This window comes from Neurospora tetraspora (genome assembly GCF_033439725.1).
Source record: "Neurospora tetraspora strain CBS 560.94 chromosome Unknown B0H65scaffold_1, whole genome shotgun sequence".
Lineage (NCBI taxonomy): Eukaryota > Fungi > Ascomycota > Sordariomycetes > Sordariales > Sordariaceae > Neurospora > Neurospora tetraspora.
The window spans coordinates 3,291,301-3,307,214 of NW_026944383.1; the positions used below are offsets into that span (position 1 = coordinate 3,291,301).

At 52.5% G+C, this 15,914-nt stretch overlaps 4 protein-coding genes across 4 annotated transcripts; 1 reads left to right on the forward strand and 3 right to left on the reverse strand.

The window, feature by feature from the left end:
- Positions 1–1,693: 1,693 nt before the first annotated feature.
- Positions 1,694–2,647, reverse strand: B0H65DRAFT_438209 (uncharacterized protein; the record flags this gene model as incomplete). The annotated part of the gene is made up of 2 exons (XM_062825357.1): positions 1,694–1,780; positions 2,213–2,647. 2 exons carry the CDS (start codon positions 2,645–2,647, stop codon positions 1,694–1,696), a joined length of 522 nt encoding a protein of 173 aa, XP_062686295.1.
- Positions 2,648–6,314: 3,667 nt separating this feature from the next.
- B0H65DRAFT_563275 (uncharacterized protein) lies at positions 6,315–8,609 on the reverse strand (the record flags this gene model as incomplete). Its single annotated transcript, XM_062830229.1, has 3 exons — positions 6,315–8,215; positions 8,275–8,323; positions 8,388–8,609. 3 exons carry the CDS (start codon positions 8,607–8,609, stop codon positions 6,435–6,437), a joined length of 2,052 nt encoding a protein of 683 aa, XP_062686296.1. The 3' UTR covers positions 6,315–6,434.
- Positions 8,610–9,340: 731 nt separating this feature from the next.
- B0H65DRAFT_29436 (G2-specific protein kinase nim-1) lies at positions 9,341–12,581 on the forward strand. Its single transcript, XM_062823054.1, has 3 exons — positions 9,341–9,717; positions 9,825–10,283; positions 10,336–12,581. The coding sequence occupies exons 1-3, from the start codon at positions 9,678–9,680 to the stop codon at positions 12,399–12,401; spliced, it is 2,565 nt and encodes an 854-aa protein (XP_062686297.1). The 5' UTR covers positions 9,341–9,677; the 3' UTR covers positions 12,402–12,581.
- Positions 12,582–13,070: 489 nt separating this feature from the next.
- B0H65DRAFT_450145 (putative D-arabinono-1,4-lactone oxidase) lies at positions 13,071–15,568 on the reverse strand. Its single transcript, XM_062825988.1, has one exon. It carries the CDS (start codon positions 15,118–15,120, stop codon positions 13,450–13,452), a length of 1,671 nt encoding a protein of 556 aa, XP_062686298.1. The 5' UTR covers positions 15,121–15,568; the 3' UTR covers positions 13,071–13,449.
- Positions 15,569–15,914: the final 346 nt, after the last annotated feature.

Here is a 15,914-nt window from a genome sequence, read left to right on the forward strand (position 1 = left end):
CCCCATCATTCATCCGCGTCAGCGATGCCCACCCCTGTGGAAGATCCGAGGTTCGAACGGGGAGGTGGACGGGCCACACTCCTTCTTAAGGTAAAATACAGGTACCTGCCCCATCATTTCAGAGATGGTACCTGTGCGTATGTAACAATTTCAGGTTGCAGTTCCTTTCATGGAACGCTGCAGCTGGTCGAAAAGAGCCTCACCACACTTCACGAGGATCCCCTGGCCGTGATGTGCAAGATGAATTACGGAGCACGTACATTACCGGAGATTTCGCCGTTCTGGGTAAGGTTCGTAATCAGCCATGATGGCATCGCTTGATGTTGTCTCACCCATAGACCATCCAACTTTCCCGGCAGGCAATTTCGACAATGATGATGATGGTGGTGGTGTTGTCGACGACGGACGGCAAGCAACAACGGTATTCTCTTGGAAGGAGTCTTCAGCTTTTTCATTTTGCTTTTTTTTGGGCTACGGCGCCAATCACGTCCTGACTCGGGGCAAGCTGGGATGTGGTGGGGTGGGGAATGGAAGGTATGGAAAGACCGTTAGGACGAGCGAAGGCAACTTCGAGTCCGACGTCGTTTTCCACCAATGCGGGGCTCCCCTGGCCCGTTGCAGCTCCTGCTTTCTTGTGCCCACTGCCGCTGGCTGGGGGGGCGTCGTCGTCGTCGACTCGTTGACTTCGTCGTCCTCCCTTCGACCTTGTCACGCCTGTCACGACCTTGTCTCATTTCTTTCTAGCGCCCTTCTCTGGCATCCGTACAATTTCAGCCCGTGCTCGGGTTGCGTACCATTCGAGTTTAGCGTCCAGAGGCATACCATCCCATTTCTCCATCTTCATGCTGATGGTGCTCCATTTCCTATCAACCCACATTGTCGTTCTTCTTTTTCTCACCCCTCCCACCCCTCGTCCAGTCCAGCTCGCCCGACCCCCCTCCCTTGATGAACGACGACGACACTCCCCGGCCCCTCCTCTCGTGCGTGGGCCAGCCAACTGAGCAATGAGATCCGCCCCCCTGTCGCATTTCGGTTGATCACCGTCGATCAGCCTGTTCGCCAAGCGAGACCGGGGTCCCATATCCTTGCCTGTTCCCAAAATGTTCCCCGATCCATGTGGATGGGATCAACACTTGGCTTCTCTGCCTGCCCGCCCGCTGCCGAGATGTTGCTGCTGCGGAGGGGCTGCCGAGAAAGCTGCCAGGTGCTGATGTCATGGGCATACGACACAGTACCTTACTGCTGCGTATCGTATCGTAAGGTAACTTTGCCGGCCTTGGGCCCCTAGGGCGGGTGACCTGAGCGCTCAGCAGTCAGCGCTATAACCAAGAACTCCTGTCGGGGCCTCCGTGGCCTCCCATGGCGAAGCATAATTGGCATCCATTGGCATTGACAACATAAGATTACGCCAATGTGCTTTTCGATGATTATTCCTCCTATCGGCCTTGCTAACTTTATCCAGACAGCGAACAGTCTTCAACAACAATACGCATGATCTCGTTGGTTGCGCATCAGCCTGAAGATGCCTGCGGCTGGTCCCGTCACGGAAGCGGCGGAACTTTGTGTGGCCATGACATCCAGGAACCGACCGATGGTGAGTCGAGCACTTGCATGCCTGCCAAACTCGCGATATCAGGGTCAACCTTATCACCTCATCGACCTGATTGCATCACAATTCACAGCACGTTTCTTTTCAAAAACAAGCAGCGCCGGTCACTGGCAAATACGAATGAGGCTCGTCTAATCTTGCCTTCTGTGGCTGTGAATCGTACTCGAGTTTCTATCACCTCACCTCGTCCGGCAATGATTTTCGTTCACTCCCCTGTATTACGCAGTTGGCTTCGAGATTGAGAAATTCACCCATAGCCTGACTGAGACACTGACAGCGGTTGAACAATAGTTTCCTTTCAGGCCTCTCAACCCCCGCCTCGATATTGTATCACTGAAAAACGGCGGCTAAATCTTATGCGAGGCTCATAACGCCTCTTTATCAGTCTCGACGCCTACTGTTCATGCTGAGTAACTCGACCTTCCCGCCATGTCTGTGCAACCAAAGCCATGAGACGAGGTCTCAGAGATATGAAGTCAGGTTCCTCCCTAACCGCTAATATTCTGCGGTGACTCGATATCTATTGTTTCACCTGGTGGCCACTGACACGACCAACAGAACCGCAACCGTATCCATCATGTTTGGAGATTCCTTATTACCTACCAAAAAAAGATTACCGTGGCAATATTCCATCTGACCAGGTTCGACAAGATAAAACCAAAACGAACCCTGTGTATGCTTGACTAGGTATCCGATACAAAGACGCCTCCAGTCGTTCCTCAACAACTCCAGCAATTCGTCCCGAGAGAAGTGAGGTTGGACATCGGACGAAGGTCGAAACGAACCCAAAACCCCACACGATCTGTCTGACCCGTGCAGATTATCGAGCCATTGTGCCATCATCGCCGCCCAACACATGCCGCCTTCCCTTCCGCTTGCCAGTTCCAGGGATCTATGGCTTCCCGGCAAGTTCACTTCCCACTCGGTGCGCGGTGCGGATCCAGAGCTCCGTCGCAAGCGAGTGCTCCAGCCTCCATCGAGCCGAAAGGCCGAGAGCAGCAACAATGCGGCCGAGCTAATGCTGAGAGATGGCTCCATATTGTGTCAAGACCGGCGACCCCTGAATCGCGGCTTTTTGATTGTGTCGAGATACATATGTGACGACGGGAGTTGAAGCCGGCAATGGAACATTTCGATGCCATGAAAACCCCGTGCCGACTCGGGTTTCACGGAGATTTCCGCTCGATAAGCTCGAACCTTACGTGATGAGGTACCGGGTTTCCCCTGAAAGCGTTGCAAACGTGTCGTGTTGAGGCAACTCTCTCTCCCCTGTGCCCTGATCGATGATATTCAATGAATTGCCCAGGCAGAGACATACGCAGCGCGCATCAAAGGGAATATCAGATCGCTTTCGCTTGCCGTATTGCGCATCTGACTGACAGCCTGTCAAAAGCACGCCAGTTCGGTCCGAGCGTACACTACATACGCCTGGGGGATCAGCCCTTTGGCAGCAATCAGCTGCATACTAACTACATAGTAAGCGCTAGTACCTACATTGTACGGAGGAGTTGTGGTCCGTATATACAGCACTTGTGAGAGATCCCCAAGAAAGGAATCCAGATCGTCAATGATCAACATCTGGCGGACAGCGCTATAATTATCTCTGTTCAGCGCAGAAGCCACACGATGATCCGACCGTTTGGGGGAAGCAGCACGCGGTGGCACACTCCCTCGCTCCTTGGGGTATCAATGGGAAACCGTACGTACGCATACGTATCGCAACAGCAGCTTGTCCTCTTTGGCGTTGTAAATTACATACCACTTTCGCGCCCAGCTGTCAGCCATTTCGCTCTTTTCTGTTGGCTGAAACGATGGCTTTCTGCGTGGCGCTGGCGATCATCGACGCCAAGTCCCGCCTGGGATCAGCGCCAACTTTCTTCATTGTTACGGCACATCCCAGATGGGCAGATGGGCTGATGGGGTTTCCAGTTGATACTGGTTGGTTTTTTCGATCATGTTTCTTTCTTTGCTTTTCTTCCATGCCCTTGCTTGCTTGCCCGTCATTGACAGGCAGTCCGTTTTTGAGCTCAAAGAACGGACATAACAACGACGGCAACGACGACGACAACAGTGACGATAATGACAGACAAACAAGCGATACATGATGCGACTCGGCTACATACAAGTCGAGTCGATAAAGTGAGACATATCTCTAGAAGCCAAGCCCAGAAGCGTACGATAACCTCTTCCCAGCCATCGCTTCGCTTCCCATGGCATTTCGGGACTTCGCGAGTCAGGGGCTGGCATATATCGTGGGGCCAACGTAAGATGGACAGGCAGCCAGGCACAGGGTACTGCTACCGCTTTTTCTCGCTCGATATGGTTTTACTCAAACCAATACTGTTTACCCATAAGCCTCGGCTCAAAAATGTGGTGGTTTGTCACCATTGTTTTCCTTTCCCCCCTTTTTCCCTTCACCCGTTCGCACAAGGCAACTGTAATTTCTGCTACTGTAGGTACCACAGTACAGTGCTGTACTGTACGGAAAGCTTCTTTTCGGGCCTTGTACGGTACAACTTTACATCCCTGCAACCACCCACAGAACGGGGCCACGGTATTTTACGTACGCGGCAGGCACAAGGGGAAGCATAACAAAATGTTGTCCCGGGAGTCCCAGACCATCACTTTGTCAACCACAACACAGCCACCACCATCCCCTTCAACCTTCAACAACGAAAGAAAACCGTACGACTGTCTAGGTTCAACCTCCCGATGAAATGTAGTTCTTCATCTCGTCTAACCCACTAGGCAACAACATAAAGCAAAGAACTACCTCTACACTAACCAACAAACCCGCCATCAACTCAGCCTCCTCTCCCGCAGTTCTTTCCCAAATTTATATATTTTGAAATAATTTTTGTCCCGCCCCCACCGCGGCCGTGAAGTGAAGATCTCTTCCATTTTATCGTATGGTGCAATCCTGACTACCTACAGAACAATGGCATGGAAGCCATGATGATGGGTCCCTAAGGGAAGCGAGAGGGGATATTCGGAACCGAGACATAAGGACTTCTGGAAGGGTTGTGGGCGTGCCCGGCGTGGAGGGCTTGATATCAACCCGAGACATTGATCACATCACATCGCGATTTCTCCAAGATTCCCCTGCCGTTGTTTTCGCTTCTTGGTAAGTAGGTACTGTATGTAGTGTGATGTGCTATGCTATGTGTGCGCGCGGGCTGGTGTGTACGCAGGTGTGAATATGTGAATGTGAATGTGAGCGTGATGAGTGAGTGGTGGTGCATGCTGTAGGCAAAAGGAAGAGATGTGAATGAGGCGCGCTTGTGCGCTTAATATTTCCGGATATGATTGCTTACATATGTAGAAGGTATGTACGCAGTAACGTCTGCTGCTTGTCTATCAGTCACTCATAGCATGCGTATTAGGTACCATTACACTACACAACTAGAACGACCAAAAGAACGATGAGCAATGAACGATCGATCGATGAGCCGCATACGTTCCTATCAGAGCTGTCTTTTACACTACTTGCCAACGGCAATTTGCAAGATCAAGATCAGAGAACAACAGCTGACTAACAAAGTGCTCCCCCCTAACGGCTGTGAATGAATCAAAATGCAGATGTGCCAATTGCCAATGTAAATCACCCATCACAGCCGAGAATGCGAGCGCGGGAGATCTCCCCCGCCGTGCCCGCCCCGTGTTTCAAACTTTCACTCAACCTACACAGTACGACCGTCCTCCAGGCAAGTGTACTTCTTGACATGTACACCACTCAAGCGAGTCAACAAGTTCAGCGCACGGGCTGATTGATAATCATCACCAGAGACCTGGAAACCTGGAATGGATCATCGCCGTCTTCTCCTTTTCTCTTCTCGCATCCACAGCTTCGAAACAACAAGCACCCCGGCTCGAAGAACTGCCGAAGGACATGGGGTCGTGAAAAAGACTTGGGGGGGATTCGTTCAGGGGCTAGCCGTGGCTGAGGCCGTGATCGCCTTGCAAGGGGGTATGTGCTACGTTTACCGTGAGATGGCGGTTTTTTAAAGGTGATGGCTGTGTTTGTAGGTGGATGAGAGTTTTTTTCTGTGATATTGGTTGATGGGCACGCTACTGAAACGGTTGACGGAAACACCCTGCCTACTGCAACCTTACCTGGCTGTTCTGAGCGGGTGTTTTGTGGTGTTATATGCCGGGCCCCGAGGGCGGCTGGATGGCGGATCGAGTTGTGTTTTGGTAGGTATCTCAAGATATCTCAGCCCAGGGTCGTTGTGTCATGGCAATGGGAGCTTGAGATGGTGAGTACGTAGATAATGTTTTGTTACTTTTCGGTATGTGGGGGGGTTGAATTGTTTTCTTAGAGACCGCCGGACCGCTGCCCTAACACAAAGAAGCCTGGCCGATGAAAAGCAAAAAGAATATTGTTTGATTGACGTTGGAATATCTGCAAGAAGAGCAGTTGGAGACAACAGTCGTCCTTGGAGCGGAAGCCCGCATCAAGTATTGGGAGCATGGCGTTAAGGAAGGAAGGCAATATTTGCAATAATGGTGTTACAGATATCTCAGCACCGTCAACACCATAGGAATAGTGGGAGACTTTTCTTTTTCTTTGGCGAAGAGAAGACATGGCTGAGTTTACAATGCAAGACGATGATGTTGCTAGCCTATTCTTGCTTTGTAAGGGGAGGATGTTGCGAGAAAAACCAAGTTCAATTCTTGGCGCTGCGATGAGAAAGAGGGACCCGAAACAAACGACCGGCTTCTATGCGAACCATATTCATACAGAACCACCGTTGTATCTAGTCTTAACATATGTAACGTCTAATGCCTTGATGCGATATCTTCCCCTGTAAACGCTCGCAACCCTTCAAGCACCTAGCTTGAGACGATCAAGCATCTTATCGATCTTTTCCAGCAAGATCTGGTAGTTGACCGCATCAGACACAAACTCATCCTCAACCAACTTCCCGTCTAATGTTCGTACACCACCTCCTCCCTCCTCACCATCACGTTCAGTGCTTCTCCTCTCTTCCTCTCCTTCCACTTCCCTCTGCCCGTCTGAAGGTTGTTCGGGACGGATTTCTCCATCCTCAGCCTCTGCTGCCAGTCCTTCTACCTGAGCAGCATCAATCTCGCCCTCCTCATTCAGCATTTCTCCAATGCCATCACCCTCAAACCGGAACCGGAATCGCTCGCCCAGGTAATACCGGATATCGTCCAGCAACTCGATAGTGTCCGTCTCCTCACGCCTCTTGAGCCGGGACGCACTTTCCTGGATCAACTCGGCGAACTCTTCTTCGTCGATGTAGTCCTCCAGTCGGCTGGCCAGGTATTTGGCGGCGAAATCTTCCAGACGCTGGACTTTGAGATCCCAGGCGGCGTGGATGACGTCGTAGACGTTGATGGGTTCCACTTCGACTGGTTGTCCATCCCGTTCAGTCGACGACCCAGGTGTTTGTTGCTGCCCGCTTGAAGGCGTCGAAGTCGACGTTGCAGGAGGTGATTGTTGTAGCTCGTCCGCGGCCCCGCCGTGGGTTCGGTCTACCAGCGCGTTGCTGGTGCCGCTACCGAGGGTGCTGATTGCCACGGCGGCTTTGGTCTTGAGTTTATCCAGCAGTAACATGTCCGTCGCGTAGAGCAGATCGAGGGCCAACTCAAGCGGGCAGTCGGACTTCTCGGTGTAGAGGAATGTTAGGATAATCTCAAGGACTTCGGGAAGGCAGTCCACTTTGATGACGTGAAGATGCTCGGTTTCCTTGGCTTCCATGAACTCGGAGGAGAACATGGTTTCGAAATAGGGACTGCGGATGAGGAAGGCTTTGTGCACCGGGAAGAGGACTGAGCGTTTGGGCTTTTTCGCACCATTCGAAGTTCCGTTTGTTGAGTTCAAGGCCGCTATCGGACCAATGGGGATGCCATTACTAGATATGAGCGACTCTTCCGCCGGCTCAACGACATCTTCCCCTTCGCCCTCGTCGAACTCGTCGAACTCGTCCGCACGCAACAAACAGTTTGCGGAGATGGCGTTGTCTCGGGGCCATTTCACGTCCCTCACCCGACGAGTGTCAACCGTAAACTTGTGCTTCAGGACCGTGTCTCGGAAGTAAGCCGTTACTTGAGCCTGAGCACGCTGAACCTCATCTTGATGTCTCTGGCGCGCCAAGCGTCGGTCGGTCGTTGAAAGAACAGCTTCCCACAGGTGGGCTATTTCGAGCTGCTTGCAGAGCTTGTCAATCCCCTTAAAGACCTCTTCCTCGGTGGCTGCACTCCGAGGTCCCACAAGGTCGCGTGGTAGCTCACCAAGATAGAGATATCTTATAACTACCCGGAAAGCCTCAACTGGAATGGAATGGGAGAGTTTCCAAGTAGCAGTTTCAGGAGCTTCGGCGAACTTTCTCCGGAAATAGGGCGATCTGGAAGAAAGGATGAATTTATGCAGGTGGAACGACTCGGAAGCTGTGAGGAGAGTGATGTCCGTCGTCTTCGGAATCTCGCGGACAAGCAATGAGGTGATATGTGACGACCATGCCTGTAAAGGATCCGCAGTCTTGGTGTAATCGTAAGAAAGAAGCAGATTCCGGATCTTGTTATTCAGAGCGTTGTAGACCGCACGCTCTCGCTCGAATGAATCGGGGTCAGCCAGAGCACCTGCGCTTGCATGTAAGTGACTGAATGGTGGAGAGTTGGTGCTTTACGACAGAACATACCGGACTCTAGCAGGAGTTGCACCAATTCATAATGTCCACACAGACTTGCCTTTTGAAATATCAGTATTACTCTAGAATTAAAGAAGTATTTATGAAGCGAAAACATCACATACAATAATGAGCGGAGTATAATCGTACTTGTCTTTGCCATTAATGTTGACGCCACCTGAGATCAACTCTTGACAATGCTTCAGATCACCTCGACGGCATGCATGTATGAACTCATGAAACTCTGGGGAATCCTCAAAGGGATGCTCATTGCGGAGGATGCCTTGACGGATAAGCTGTTCATCGTCCTTGAGTTTGAGCTCGAGCTGGTCTTTGCGAAGCACCATCTTTGCTGTGCGTAAAATTCCTTTGGTTTTGCCAACTTTTGAATGCTACAAGGAAGGAGTATCGACATCAAGGGTCTAGGAACAGAACGAGAAGTTTATATATGGAGAAGAAATGCATCAAAGGAGGGTGGCGGCACTTCAAGATGGTATCCCGGGCGCCGGAGATATGTAAGCAGACGGAGGACCAACGCAATCGGGTTCGGGTACGGGGCGCTAGCACGGACCAGAAAGAGAGCCGACTCGCCGTGTCAGGGAAAAGGCTTGTGTCAATTGAATTGATTGGTAGAAGAAGATGAAGATGAGGAGGAAAATGAGAACCTCCAGAAGCCTGGGGCGGCCAGTCTTAAATACATGGAAATCCGTCCCCAACCATCCTTCCTGTCAGGCCTTGCCAAGTACCTGACTTCCTCGTGTGCCTGGCTTCCTTCCATTCTGAATAACCTCTTCCTTCCTGTCTTCGTGGGCTCCTTCTGTATATATATTGATGCCTTCCCTTTCAGAGGGCTGTATGCGGGGTAAGTGCTGTGTTGCACGGGCCCGTCGGTGAGGGGTCGGTGCCGAGTCCTGGTCGATGACGGCCGTCAAGTGCGTATCTTATCTTATCTTATCATGTCTCATCGTTGTTATCGATAAGGTTTGCTGGCAAGGCGGCGGCTACATTTAAGTGGGTACGGCTTCACCGCCCCGCGCCAGTTGCTAGGCAACGCGATGTTGACTGGTAGGGATTCTCCCTTTGACAGGTTCGCAGGCGTCTTGGATCGGGCAGCCCATCCGAAACGTCCACGACCTAACCAGCCGGGCGACCCAACAAGACCCGGAACGCAACTTCAATTGGTTACACGCAATCGCGCACATCCTTTCCCGGCACCAGAATACCCCCATCGCAATCACCATAACCATCGCATCCATCGCATCCATCGCATACAACGCATCAATTGCATTACCACCTCTTAGTCGACTTCAACACGGTCCACTTCCCGAAACGATTGTCTTATGGATCAGGCGGCATATTCTTCCCAATTCATGATAGCCTGTCAGAAGGTCCCGTTGATCTAGTCAACCGCCAAAATGTCGGAGAGCGACAAGTACGAGCTTCTAGAAAAGATCGGTATGCGAGAATGCCCTCCTCCAATCCTCCAACGGCGCTCCACCTGCACATGCACCAAGGGTAGCAGTGAAATTGATGGCTGACAACGACTTGCTTGACAAACACAGGCCATGGCTCGTTCGGCATCATCCGAAAGGTGCGGCGCAAAGCCGACGGCATGATCCTCTGCCGCAAGGAGATCAGCTACCTCAAGATGTCGCAAAAGGAGCGCGAACAGTTGCACGCCGAGTTCTCGATCCTCTCGACCCTACGTCATCCCAACATCGTCGGATACTACCACCGCGAACATCTCAAAGCGACCCAAGACCTACATCTCTACATGGAATACTGTGGCAATGGCGACCTGGGCCGTGTTATCCGCAACCTTATTAAGAATAACCAGTACGCGGAAGAATCGTTCGTCTGGAGTATCTTTGCCCAGCTTGTCACCGCTTTGTACCGCTGCCACTATGGCGTCGACCCTCCAGAAGTCGGCAAGACCGTCCTTGGCTTGGGCGCAACAGCAAAGCCAAAGCCTCCTTCGGGTGGCATGACTATTCTGCACCGCGATCTCAAGCCCGAGAACGGTAGGTGACCCTGTGATTCGTGTCCGGACTGGTCTAACCTGTTGCCTTGTAGTGTTCCTGGGCGAAGACAACTCGGTAAAGCTTGGAGACTTCGGACTCTCCAAAGTCATGCAATCGCACGACTTTGCCTCGACCTACGTTGGCACCCCCTTCTACATGTCGCCGGAAATCTGCGCGGCAGAAAAATACACATTAAAGTCGGACATTTGGTCATTAGGATGCATCATATACGAGCTTTGCGCCCGAGAGCCCCCATTCAACGCCAAGACGCATTACCAGCTGGTTCAGAAGATCAAGGAGGGAAAGATCGCGCCATTACCTTCCGTTTACTCCGGAGAACTCTTTGCAACAATCAAGGATTGCCTGCGCGTGAACCCCGATCGAAGGCCCGACACAGCCACACTCCTCAACCTGCCGATTGTACGATTGATGAGGAAAGAAAAGGAAGTTGTGGAATTCAGCAGGACTCTCAGAACGAAAGAGGTGACCCTTAACAAGCGCATCCGCGAGCTTGACAGCAAGTTGTCCGCGCTCGAAACCGAAAAATCGTCTATACGCGCCGAGATCGATGCTTCGCTGAGAAGGGAATGGGAAGTCAAGGCGCGGTTGGAGATTGACCGTCTGGTGGCTCAGGAAATCGAATCTCTACAACAAAAGTTCGAGCAGGAGGTTCAGGCGCGGGTGGAAGCAGAGCTACAACGACACGGGAGAGGACTCATGTTCAACAGTCATGGCCAGCAGGGCTCATTCTCTTCGACTGCTGCTACATTGGTGTCTGACTTCAACCAGTCCTCAGTCGGTAGCGGCGACGGCGACTTTCCTTCTACCACGGACATTACCGATATCTCGATTGCTGAGTCTACTGATGGCTTTGATATCACCAAGAAGATCCCACGAACACCCTTTCACAGAGCGCAGACATATTCTTCGGCCCCCGCCGAATCGGTTCTTGGCACGCCAATGGACATCGAAATGGCCTCACCATCACCTATCACGATCGCTTCCCTTTCCCTTTCACCCCGTCGGATGGCTTTGACAAAAGCCCCGACCACAAACCCAAGGATGATTTTTGGTGAGGAGCAAACTTCTACAGACAAGAGCAACTGGGAGGTTCCAAGGGAAACAGAGATGATAGACTCTGGCGACGAGTCCGAGGCGGAGGCTCTGGTTCCTTCACCGAAACCTATCATTAAATCCAGCAAGAACCCTTTCAGTACTATCACAACCAGGTCGAGGCCGTCGCTCAACTCGCAACAAAAGTCTAATCCTCTTCCTATCCACGGTTTGCGCTCCAAACAGACGTTAGCCACCCGCTCTAAGACAGTTAGTGGAGTTTCGTCAATAGGACAACATCCCCTTCGTTCCGCACCCAGCGCTCCCGCCCTGCGAGACCGCAAACCCAGCCCAACCCGACGACTCAGTAGGATACCGTCGGTAACGGGCGTGGTCAGGAGACTTAGCGCGAACAACAACAGCGGCAGCAACAGTGGCAGCGACGCGCCATCCTCCACCGTCACATCCAACATCACTGTCAGAACAAGGGGTCTCAAGCGGATGTCATCCACGTGCGATGAATCGTCGTTCAACCAACAATCAAACCAACAGCCACAACAACCACTGCCACAAGCTCCGCCTCTTAAGAAGATCGGACTTATGGCCACCAAGAACATTCGCGGAAGCTCGCTCGTCGAGCTGCACCAGGCTCGCGCCGGTGGTAGGCCCATCAGCGCGATCATGTCCAACGAAGCCAAACTACGCGCATTTAAGGAACACGCGACGATTGCCGCGTCAGACAGCAGCAGCACCAGCAGCAGCGGACAGCAGCAATTACCGACACGACCACGATCACAACCCCAACCGATAACCGCCAACTTCGAGCAGCAGCAGCAGCAGCAGCAAAGTAATACCAATAGTACCTCCTCTTCCAACAGTGCAGGCAGCGGCAGCGCCACTGGAACAGGAACTGGGGCTGGGACAAAGTCGATACCATGGCCGGTAGCTCCCGTATGGAATCGGGAGGTGGAGACGGAGGAGATGCCCAGTCCGTTTATTGTGAAGACCTCGAAAAGGCCAGCGAGCTTTGTGAGGCCGGCGTCGAATTTGAGTCATCAGAGCTAGACCGACTGATTGATTCATGACGGACATCTTCGCTCACCCGCTTGCTTCATCATCATCATCATTAACATCAATCCATGGTTACTTCTTTCTCCTTGACCATTTTCATTCGGGTTTCATCAAAGCGTTTTCTGGTTCGGGTTCTAGTTCTGGCATAGGTCCAAGTTGGATCAGCAAATGCATAGGCGTCGCATCAATCATCGCATGGCGTTAAGGCAAGGGGGAGAGCAGACGGGAAGAAAAGTAACGGGGGTGGAAGAGGGAAGCAAGACAGGGAAGGAATGAAAAGAGAAGAAACAACCACATCCTGCTCGGGCTTGGGTGTGGGTGTGTACATGTGTACATGCATGTAACGGAATGGAATGGTTCGCCCCGCCTCTTGCGAGCTTCTTATTTCAGTTGGTGATTACTGTAGTCATCTTTTGGCTACGGCGTTGACTGATGGTTCTAGAGAGATCAAGTGGCAACGTAATCGAAGCAGACTACGGTTCATGAGCACATTCAGATTCTTCTTGGGAGTTTTTGTGGCGTTCGCGGTATTAGGAATGGTCTGGGGATATGATGAATGTCATGACACGACATGGGATACGCATTGCTGTGTGTGAGGTGCCAGGAGGCGCAAACAATTACTAGTGTCCAAATTACTTCCACTGCAGAATGGAAGAACCCACAATCGTTCGTTCAAAATTGCAACCTTAGTACTTTTTCATGGTATCTGTAGAGTACAACGTATTCGACTCGATAAACAAAAACTACTTGCTATCCCTCCCTCCTTTTCCGACCAGCCTGGTATCCCAAAATAACAAAAAAAGATAGAGTACGTATCCCAAGACTCTACGAAACGGTCCTCCTCGCTCTTTGGCCATAATTCCGACAACTATCTTAAGTCTTCATCAGTGGTTCGTCCACAAACTCCACCTAACCTATTCTCTCTCCGAATCCCCTCAAATCTTCCAGCAGCCTGCGCCTTCCTGCCACCCAGCTTGGCCTCCTCCTTCTCGGCCTCCTCCTCCATCCTGTTGAGCGGAGACCCCAGAATCCTCCCGATCACCTAGTTTGGCACGACAGGGTTCTGGATGCCGATGACTTCGATACCGCCACCCTGCCTCGCGGGAACCTCCTTAGTCGTCTGCTGAATCTCTTCCAGCGGGAGCAACTTGTCGCTCTGGATGGGCTCCAGCAGGTAGCGTCTATGCCAGGGCCCGACAAACATGCCCTCGGGGTCGACGCTCTCGCGGACGGCGCCCCACCGCTGGAAGTCCTCGCCGTACCACCTGGCCAGGTCGGCCTGCGTCGCGGTGAAGGTCTTGGCCCAGTGCGGCTTGCCGCCGAGCTCGCGCATGAGCCACTCGAAGCCGAGGTAGTAGCGCTCCGTGGCGTTGTAGGTTGGCTCGCGGTGGTAGGGCCGGTACATGATGGCGTTGAGGTAGAGCGTGGGGCCGTCAGACTGCGTCGGGTCGAGGAAGGGGCGCGTGTTGGCTTCCCGCGAGGTGTAGACGGTCGCGTCGCTCGCGCGCACTTCGACGGGGCTGTGCACCCAGAGACCCTCGGCGCTATAGGGGATGCCGTGCTCGACGTAACCGGGGTCGCCGGGCTTCAGGTTTTGAAGCCAGGCACCTAGACGCTGCAGAGCCTCGGGACCCTTGTGGAGAGGGATGGCCCACTCGTTGACGGATTGGCTGTACAGGCAGTTCAGCAGGAAGGCCTTCTGACTGGGTTGGACGGCGCTGATCCTCGTGGCCTCGCCGTTCTTGAAACCATACTGCATGCCGAACACGAACCACTCGATCCAAGGAGTGATGCGCGGGATCCACCTGGAGAGAGCAAGGAGGTTGTGGTAAACATAGTAGCCTAGCCAGCTATCATAGTAGCTTGTTGGCGGCTCGCGGTGCTTGACGGCGCCGGTCTTCAAGTCGACCGGGTCGACAACGTCGGCCGTCCAAACAGCAGCGCGGCGCATGTAGGGGAACCACCAGATACGCACAAACTCGGCCTGGCTCCAGAGATCCTTGTCCCAGCGCTCAAAGATACGCTTATCCAAGTCGATCGCCTGGCTCCAGGCAAGCGAGAAAGCCGGAACTGCCTTGAAAGTAACCTCGGTGATGATACCCAAAGCTCCGAGGGAGATCAAAGCGGCCCGGAAGAGATCCGGCTTGTCCTCGGGAGAACACGACAATGTCTCGCCATTGGCAAGGGTGATCTTGAGTTCCGTGATGTTTTCACCGATAAGACCATGCTTGATGCCGCTGCCGTGTGTGCCCGTGCTGATGGCACCAGCAATGCTTTGCTCGTTGATGCTGCCGAGACTAGGCAGAGCAAGTCCACGGCGGTCCAGCTCGTCACAGAGTTGGTAAAGACGGATACCGGCTTGCACAACAACGAGACCGGTCAAGTGATCAACGGAGATGATCTTGTTGAAGTTGTCCAGATTGACGAGCCAGGACGAGGTGCAGGTGATGTCGGAAGGAGAGTGACCACAGCCGGTGGTAGTGACACGGCGCCGGGCGTGCCGGGCCAAACGGACGACCTTTTGAATTTCTGGGACCGATTCCGGTTGGATATAGAGCTCAGGCAAGCTGGTAAAGGTGCCTGCCCAAGTTCTGTGGACATGAGCAGTCTTTGCCCGGAAAGGAATGGCGCCATCGCGCTGGTTGGCGAGCTCGATGATCTCCCGCACGTTGGACGGGAGGGAGGCGAGCGCCGGGTTGCTCTCGGTCGCCATTTCGAGCGGTTGGGTTTCCCCAGATGATGTTATGTGGAAAGTTCTGCCCGGCCGAAGCAAATGAGAACAACTGAAGAGAAAAAGATAGGGTTTTATCAAGTTACTATGAAAGGACAGGGGCAGCGATAAAGTTGCAATGACTTTGTGATACGAATCATACGATCGATGGCGAAAGCGGCCGGAGTGGAGATCCCGATATTTTCTACAGCGTATATAGTATATAACCGGAAGGAGCTACTACCACCGTGTGCCGGAGGCGGGGAGGTCAAAGAGGAAATCACGGCCGAAGCGGAAAGCTCGGAATAGTTCGAGGATTGATGAACCCGCTAACTGTCAATGAGCTGTGTGAAGTAACTGAGAAAATAAAAATATGAAATGATCGTTGCTGTTGCATTAGACGGAGGGGCCTGGAGCAGAGGGGTCTACGATAAGTTGACCAACCCATCGCCTCCTCTGATTGGTCAAGATTTCGTTGTCTAGACTCCTTGGCTCTGTAACCCTTGGTGATGCTGTGCTGCATCAGCGCTGACGACATTTGTTTACTTTCTGAAATTAAATGAGGAGACGTTATGAGGCAATTCACATTCCATATTTAAGTGGTACAATGTATCCCAGGAGTACTTCTCAAACCGGCATTACAGGAAGCTATCTGCTTAGCTACCTATGGAATTTCATATCTCGACGACGTCTTAATAACCTCGTAAGGTATTAGCAAACCTATGGGCCAACCGTGACTGACATAACCATCTCCTGGCCCCGCCCCTATGTTGTTTACCCCTGAGCAGCGAGAAAAA

Excerpts from the sequence above, each read along its gene's own strand:
- B0H65DRAFT_450145 (XM_062825988.1), bottom strand. The coding sequence starts at position 15,120 with ATGGCGACCGAGAGCAACCCGGCGCTCGCCTCCCTCCCGTCCAACGTG.
- B0H65DRAFT_29436 (XM_062823054.1), top strand. The coding sequence starts at position 9,678 with ATGTCGGAGAGCGACAAGTACGAGCTTCTAGAAAAGATCG. Across the intron at positions 9,718-9,824 it reads CGAGCTTCTAGAAAAGATCG|GCCATGGCTCGTTCGGCATC; the intron begins GTATGCGAGAAT and ends TGACAAACACAG. Across the intron at positions 10,284-10,335 it reads CGATCTCAAGCCCGAGAACG|TGTTCCTGGGCGAAGACAAC; the intron begins GTAGGTGACCCT and ends GTTGCCTTGTAG.